Source organism: Nematolebias whitei, chromosome 9 (assembly GCF_014905685.2).
Source record: "Nematolebias whitei isolate Nwh7 chromosome 9, NemWhi1, whole genome shotgun sequence".
Classification (NCBI taxonomy): domain Eukaryota; kingdom Metazoa; phylum Chordata; class Actinopteri; order Cyprinodontiformes; family Rivulidae; genus Nematolebias; species Nematolebias whitei.
Genome location: NC_056506.1, coordinates 22835671 through 22844454, shown reverse-complemented (window position 1 = coordinate 22844454; position 8784 = coordinate 22835671). Strand labels below are relative to the sequence as shown.

Below are 8784 nucleotides of genomic sequence, written 5' to 3'. Positions count from 1 at the left end.
TGAGGTTGGACACTTTTTTAGATTAAAAAACATTAATTTCACTGCAAGACAGGACTTTTAGAAAAATTAAAATGAAACAGGGTTTAACTTTAATTATTGGTCTGCTGCCTTCATACATCTCCTACATGTCTCTGCGTGAGTGCAGTTACAGCGTGCGCTCTCAGGACATTATTACCTGCAGTGTTCCCTCAGTGAGGACTGAACTTGGCAAAAGGACCTTCTCCTATTCCGCTCCTGTTTCCTGGAATATCTTACAAAAAGATCTGAAGCTCTCGAACTTGACCTCTCTAAGTGTCTTTAAGAATCTGTTGGACTCCTGGCAGGGACCAATGCAGACATGTTCCTGTTTTTAGTTTTCTACATTCGCCTTAGAATCCAGCTGTTTTTTTTGTTACTTTTTTTATAGCCATCTTATTTGTAAAAAAAAAATAAAAAAAAAATCTGTATGCCTTTTTATATTTGTCTATTGTTGTCGCTGTTGTCCATTGTTTTCATCACTCTTTGTTGAAATCAGGTCTCTTTTGTAAATGAGTCCTCGGGGCTCAATGGGATTTACCTGTCTAAATAAAGGTTGAATGAAACTTGCTTTTTTTTTTAAATAAAGTAGTTATTTTACCTGTGTACAACAGTACAGGTCTTTTTTGTTAGTGTCTTTGCCAGATCTTTTTAATAAATGAGTTTTGTCCATTTATTTTTTGGTAAAGCTTTCAATCAGAACCCACATTTCAAGCACCACGAAAGAAAAGCCTTATTTACACGACAACACTTTGATCAGAGATGGAGTTACCTCATGAGACAATCAAAAAGGTTTGCACACCTCTAATTTTTAAAATAACAACAGAATGTCACACAATTTCATTTTTATAGTTAGTGATCTTTAAAAGAAATAGTGAACAGGAACCAGCTCTGATCTACATAAACTAAAAGGACAAGCAGTTCATTTTCTACTCCCTGTCAGAGTATGGCGTCTCATTTACTCTCTCGAGTTTTGGCATAATGCCGCCATATCAGAAGTACACCCAGCTCCCTCATCCATGAACTCAGGAGGAGAAAAAGACTGAAAGAGTCAATCAGGGATTCAGAATCAGAGAGCCTTGAACAACCTGTATGTAACATTTGTCTTGTGTTGACAACTTGGACTTAATGATGAAAAAATCCTTCATACACATCCACTGACTAAAGTTTATGACTGTTACTGTGGCTTATACAGTATATCAGTGAACAAGATGGTTATTTTTATTTAAAGCATTTTTACAAGACAAATGTTAGAGCCTGAAGATGTGAAGCCAGATTCACATTCATACATCCTCAGACTGTTAGAACATGAGGAGAGAATGAAGAGTTGAGGGGGCAAATAACAAAGAAAGAATGGGTATTGTTTGTAGGATAGATCAAAGAGTTGTCATGCTGGGAAACCCATACACCACCAGAACCACCAGATGGTCCCATTTCCACCTGAAAGAGACCATGTAGATGGTCCAACTCAGACTTACTCGTCCCTTTTTGCAGTGCGGTCGGGGGCGCACCGGGAACACCGTCTTTGAGATTTAAAGAAAAGCAGCGAAGTCAGATGAGTTCGGCTGATCACTTGAGCCATAATAAAAATAGTAGGCTGCTAATCTGCTTATAGTGCTAAATACTAAAAACGTATGTCCATACACCATGTTGTTTGAAACAAAATTAACAAATGTATAATAATGGTGGCACTAAGAGCTCATCCACTTACTCTATACAGTACTTTTAATATGCAGTAAAAGCATACAAATTTCCCATTGGTAAAATGATTTGCAAAACTGTGTACATAAAAAGGTTATAAGAACTATTTAAGTTGTTGGCATTTTTTTTTTTAAACCCAGCAGATATTGTGTGAATAAGGTGGAGTCAGGTCCTCTAGACAGGATCTTCTTTGTTGAAACATTTCGTCTTTTATCGAAAAAACTTTTTCAGTCTGAGAAGCTGCAACAAACACAGTCTTATAAATGGCACCTTGCCACCTTCTCATAAAAGATCAACCAGTTTTCTGGTGAGAGCAAAAACTAGTTGTTCACATGATAAAGGAGGATCATAAGCCTAACAACTGATTGTTAGACCCCTGATGGGCACTTACTATTCACTGAGGGCTGAGTGATACTAGCAATAACAGCATTGTAAGAAGGTGACAGTTGAACACGGAGGCCTCCGCCCCTGTTTAACAATGGACGGGTTCTCTTCACAAAGTTGGCTTCTTTTTCTCTTCTCTCAAACCAACATTCCTCTTTATCAAGGAAGTTAACATCTTCATCCCTGAAAGAGTGACCGCTGGCCTGGAGATGAGTGTAGACCACAGAGTCCTGGCCTGATGATGTTGATCTTCTGTGCTGGGCCATCCTTTTGGCCAGTGGCTGTTTTGTTTCCCGGATGTAAGACTGATCACAGCCCTCCTGACACTGAACAGCATACACAACATTGCTCTGTTTGTGCCAGGGGACTGGATCTTTGGGATGAACCAGTCTTTGCCGTAATGTATTTTGGGGTTTGAAAGCCACTGGGACGTTGTGTTTAGAAAATAAATGTCTCCGTTTCTCTGAAACTACTGCAACATACTGAATGACCACTGGTCTGGGTCTGGGTTCCTCCTTTTCACTTGATGGCTGGCTGGAACCCTGTCTGGGTTTCTTCCTTGTTTTCAGGAAGGCCCAGTTAGGATATCCACATTGTTCCAGGGCCTGTCTTGTGTGGGATTACTCCTTCTGCCTGGCTCCTGAGTTAGTGGGGACGCTGTCTGCTCTGTGATACAGAGTCCTGATGACTCCTAACTTGTGCTCTAGAGGGTGATGGGAGTCAAACCGCAAGTACTAGTCGGTGTGGGTGGGTTTGTGGTTCAATTCAGTTTCCAAATGTCCTCCATCAGAGACTGAAACCTCACAACCCAAGAAAGCCAACCTGCCATCTTTAACATCTTGTGTGAACTTGATGTATTTATCCACAGAGTTGATGTGGTCAGTAAAATGTTGGACTTACTGAGATTTAATTTTAACCCAGGTGTCGACAACATACCTGAACCAATGACTTGGTGGTGTCCCTGAAAAGGACGTCATGGCTCTCTTTTCTACCTCCTCCATGTACAGGTTGGCAACAATGGAAACTGGAGACCCCATAGCACACCCATGTTTCTGCCTATAATATTGCTCCCCATATGTGAAGTAGGTTGACTTCAGGCACAGTTTCAAGAGTTGACACAGTTGTTCTGTGGAAAGCGTGGTCCTGCTGCTCAGAGTGGTGTCTGATTTTAATCTTAAACTGACCACCTCTACTGCATCATCAACAGGAATGCACGTAAAGAGTGATGTGACATCAAAAGAGACCATTGTTTCATCAGTCTCCATGATGACATCCCTCACCTTTTCCACAAAGTCCATGGTGTTCTGTATGTGGTGTTCTGAGCTGCCAACTAAAGGGATGAGTACAGAGGCCAGATATTTGGAAACATTGTAAGTGACAGAGTTAATCATGCTAATGATTGGTCTTAAAGGTACACCTTGTTTGTGGATTTTAGGTAAACCATACAGACTAGGTGTGGCCTCCCCTGGGTACAGTCTGTGGTACAGAAAACGGTCAATAGCCTAGTCCTGCTCCAAATGTTTCAGACATTCTACAACTTCTTCTTGTAAACACTTCCTGGATCTCTTTTCAGAGGTTCATAAGTGGTTAAGTCACTAAGGAGTGTCATAACTTTCTCATGATAGTCTTTCTGGTTCAGAATCACTGTGCACCTTCCTTTGTCTGCTGGGAGAATGATGATGTTTTTGTCCTTGCTGAGAGTGGTGAGTGCATCCCTCTCCTCTGTACTGATGTTGTAAGGCGGTGGTTTGGCATTGCTGAGGCAGACTGAAACTTTGATTCTGAGTTGTTCTGCTTCACACTCTTTAATTTTGTTGTTGCAGATGGCTGATTCAGTGGCTGTGATCATCTCCACCAGAGGGATTCTTCTTCGCACAACCGCAAAGTTCAGTCCCCTGACAAGAATCTCTGTCTCCCTGGCGTGTGACTGTCTACCGATATGTTGTCTTCCATCAAAGGCATTGTTAGAATTGCACTGAGCTTGACGAGTTGCCAGTAAATTAAACTTTTTGTTGTTGTCGGGTCTTGGACTGGTCATGCTGTGCTAAGTGTACCTTTTATGTGAAATCCATCACTTACTGAAATGTGGTCTGCTTTAGGTCTGTTGTTATTTTTTGAAGGACATGATCTTCTTTGACCTCTAAAACTTCAATGGTGAAATTGGTCCGTCTCACCCATTCATTCAGCTGCTGGGTCTGTGCCTTCTGTAGGATCTTGCTTGCCTGGTGCCGACTGACTGAAGATTTGAGTTGCAAGCTCTTGGGAAAGGTGCCACTCTGTCTGCATCTGAGGTTGAATTTCCCTCTTCCTAGCTGTCTGCTCAAACACTTGAACCAGTATGAGGCAATCCTGGCCAAAGTGGTCCAGGGCCTGTCTTATGTGCATGTAAACATCTAGTTTTGGCTGTCACCAGCAAACTGGTTGATCCACTTTGTGAAGATGCTGCTTATAAAATTGAGTTTGCTTGCAGCTCCTCAGACTGAAGAAGTCTTTTGGATAAAAGATGAAAAGTTTCAACAAAAAAGGACCTGTCCAGAGGATCTGACTCAACCTTGCTAGATTTATTTACCTGGATTTTGAGCATGCATCAGGACAGATATTGTATAGATTCATTTTGGTTTTTACAATTTGCACCAGAGTGTTCAGACAATTTTTTGTTGTAAAAGTCAAACAACTCTTACAAGCATTTTGTTTAACTGAATAAAGAATGAAAGATTTCAAGGGAAACCATGGGAACCTATTCAATGTCAGCCCTACAGTCAAACATGGCGGTGGCTGAATCATTCTTCGGAGTTGCTAATGCAAATAAAAAATAATAATAAAAAAAAAAAATCCAAAGCCAAATAAATTCTCAGTGAAAACCCTTTTCAGAATACTCAGTATCTCAGAACATCCCAAGACTGATGCACTGATGTACCATGTTCAGCTTGACTGAGCTTGAAAAGACTAGACAGAGGCAACAACCACCATTGAGTCAAGTCACAGGTTTTCATTTTTGTTACCTGAAAATAAGATTATTCATTTAAACTAAAAATAAGCTTACATTTATTGTATATTTTTAGTATGTCCTGTTCATACTTACTCCACTGAGTCCAAGAATTCTTCCTGGTGGTCCAGGTGGACCAGGAGGCCCTGGAGGGCCCTGAGAAAAGGACAAAAAAGAATATAGTTTATATTTTCACATGAATTTAACAATGCAGTCTTGTAAGTTTTTAATTTTTTTACAAGAGTTTCAAACAGAGCTTGTGCTAACTGTTTTAATTTATTAGACGTTAATATTCATCATTTGATTAACAGGTGCATACATTTTAATTAAAATTAAATCTGACTTTTATAAAGACCTTACTTGTGATCAAAGAAAAACACAGTGATGAAAGTGCAAATATTTAAAGCTCTGTTTTATAATTCACTAATCAATGTGTATTTGATGAGTGAATTAGAACATTAAATGTTAGCAGTTCAACTCTTATTTTAGCAGTTTTTTAACTGAAGACTGTGCATGTGATTGTGTGAGTTCTGCTCGGTCAGCTCGCGCTCCCACAGTCAGACTCTCATTAGCCACACCTGTGATCCTGCGACTTGGTGAGCATGAGGAACATAAGAGGCTTCAGAAGACACTCATCCAGCACTGGAGCATTACCTGCCAAAGTAGTCTTGTTCTAGCCTTCTAATTGTGGTCCAAGCTAAATATTAATGACGTGCTTTTGACCGTGCCTCCAGTGAGTTACCTTTGATGTCCTGTGTTCCTGAAATCTCATCTGCAGACCTCAAGCTCCTCTGTGCTTCATCAGCTGCCTCCATGCCTTCCTACCTCTTGCCTTTCACCTGCAACTCTTCCACCTGGAACCATTTGGGTCTACTCTCCCCACACGTGACCTCAACCACCAACATAAGAGAGAACTACAATATCATTATTGCCCTTAACATCGACTCTTAATCTTCTCTCTGCTCCTCAGGGTTCCAGCCCCTCCCCTGGCTTATTGCTTATATCGCATCTTGTAAATAAACACTCTAGACTGATTCTGAGTCTTGGTCTTTGTTCTCACTGGTCCTTATATCTGGGTTTAGCCGCAATCATCACATTGATGTAGGTTCAAACTACAAACTATGTGAAAAGGTGATTATAGCCTAGCTGAATCACAAAAACACTGGTCATGTGAGTAGGCCTATCACGATAACAAATTTTGCTGGGCAATTAATTGTCTCAGAAATTATTGTGATAAACTGTAAGATTGTTTGAAATTTGACAATAATTAGTAATTGTTGTCAAATTTAAGAAGAAACATTTGTTAATTAGTTTTGCATGTAGTGCCTTTTTGACCATGGCAGTATAAGACTGTTTGAACCGAAGGATGGATAGTGAGGGAGCGAGCAGCGTGTCTCTTTAAGAAAAATGGGAGGGAGGCCCCTTGACGTGACATGGGCTGTCTTTCTTTGGTTCTCAAAATGGCGGATGCTCAGTGTGGTTTGAGCTCTTTAGCATTGCATTTTTCACACAAAGCTTTTAATAAAAAAATCAGTAAAGTTCTCAGCTTCTTATTGCAGAGAAAAACAACTTTTTACACAAAAGCATGGGTTTCAACTGTGAATTTTGGAGTTTCAACAAGATAGAGTTTTTTTTTCTCGAGGTCGGCCTGCTAGCTTAGCTCGTAGCTTAGCTTCTCAACTTAGCTGCTTTTAACGATCCAAAAACGTGATTTTGGACGTTTAAAATGGATTTAAAAGATAAAGGGAGGGGTCAGTGAAGAACACCAGAGTTGAGCCTTTTCTCATCCAGTGTCTTTAGTAGAAAGAGACATGAAGAAACGATAAAGCCGATAAATGAAAATGAGGTCAATAATTTTCATTAATCACGCAATTAAATGATTTATTGTTTATTGCGACAGGCCTACATGTGAGCTTTTTTTTTCTCCTTTATGTAGGATTAAAACTATTATTTATAAAAGCTAAAAGAATTTTTCTTAAATTTGGTGGTTTAAGAAGCAGTCTCCTCCTTGTTCGTATCCTCTTACCAGCATGCTGACAGACTCTCCTCTGTCACCTTTTCTCCCAGTCATACCAGGTCGCCCCTGCAGAAGGAAAAACAATAAAACCAGTACTGTATTTTTGCTATGGAAGTTTCCACAGAGCAAAATTACTTTTAGTATTATACAGCATTTGTCAATTTGTGAACTTGAACAGATTAAAGTACTCACTGGGCGCCCAGGGAAGCCGTACTCTCCCTTTTGACCAGGAGGTCCTTTTGGTCCCTGATACAAACAACCAGACAAACAATGACTGTCTGCTCTGAGGACATCAACATCACCATGGACGTCTTAGAAAACAATTTGTCAAAAATGTATTAACAGTGAGTTCAACACTTTTCTGCTTGTTCATTTTATATGAGCTCACCTTAAGTCCAGCAGGTCCTGGGAAGCCCCTGTCTCCCTGTAGAAAACACAAAGCAGCACCACAGAACATGAGATGATAGGGCAGATTCATCTGACAGGTGGGGAATAACAGCTTTCTTTTTGTGAAACAGTTATCCCTTACAGAAACAAACACAAACTTCAATAGTGAAAATCATGTTTTGACATGAAAACATGCAAAATGAAACTATCATTTCTTGACAAAATGCACGTTACCTCATGCTTTGCACCCCAAAGATTTAAGCAAATGATGCTGAATCTGTTAGTGCTCAGAGTATGTGTTGAGATGACTCTCAGCTGCTACCACTTTAAAGTTTAACTCAGTATCTGTAATTTGACTGCGTTATAGCAGTTTTGTGTTTGCTAAGGACCATTATCAGTAATGGCCATCTTGAATTTGGCTGACTCCAAAAGTTAATCAGTTGTGGGTATACAACCAATGATTAGTTTCTGAGAGTTTCAGTACAACCAGTTGAATTGTTCACACAACATTTTGTGCCATCAAGTTTACCAGTGTAAAAGAGTAGATTTACAAGAAACCAGCTGTGTTGCATGGTTTGTAGACTGTTACACTGACAAAGAGACAAGAGAGAGAACTGGAAGTGGCAGAGCTGATGATGTTGAGGTTCTCCTTAGGAGTGACAAGGACGGATAAGATTAGGAATGAGATCATCAGAGGTACAGCACAGGTTGAACAACTGGGGAATAAAGTTAGAGAGGACACACTGAGATGGTTTGGACATGTCCAGAGGAGGGACAGTGGGTATATTGGTAGGAGGATGTTAGAAATGCAGCTGCCAGGATAAAGACAAAGAGGAGATATATGGATGCAGTTAGAGAGGACATGGAGGTAGCTGGAGTGAGGACAGAGGATGCAGAGGACAGAGATAGAGGAGGATGATTTGCTGTGGCGACCTCTGAAGAGGGAACAACCAGAAGAAGAAAATTATTGTGATATTTTGCTAATAGACAAATGGGCAGACACATGGACATTTTTAATCAAACAGGTTAATTAATGTATTTTTTCTGTAATGTTACTGGCAATACAGTTTTAGACTAGTTCTTTATAATGTTTCTCCCTCTCTGTCCAACATACATGTTCCATATTCACATTTTGTAAAAGTCCAAGCTTTGCTGTTGTTATGACAACATGGTGTGGCCTAATAGATTTACCTTCTTACCACCACATGACTTAATGTTACCATGAACTAGAATTTGATCATTCAAATAAGACAAGACAAGACAAGTCAAGATAAGACAAGATAAGACAAGACCA

General features: G+C 40.0%; 1 protein-coding gene across 1 annotated transcript in view; it reads right to left on the bottom strand.

Annotated features, from left to right (window-relative positions):
- LOC119414925 (collagen alpha-1(I) chain) overlaps nt 1-8784 on the bottom strand; it is an 11914-nt gene that overhangs the window by 1376 nt on the left and 1754 nt on the right. The window contains exons 4-7 of the mRNA XM_037682044.1: nt 7492-7527; nt 7296-7349; nt 7113-7169; nt 5183-5242 (exon numbers count right to left, since the gene is read on the bottom strand). Coding sequence (XP_037537972.1) covers nt 5183-5242; nt 7113-7169; nt 7296-7349; nt 7492-7527 — 207 coding nt within the window. The remainder of the gene's footprint in view (nt 1-5182; nt 5243-7112; nt 7170-7295; nt 7350-7491; nt 7528-8784) is intronic.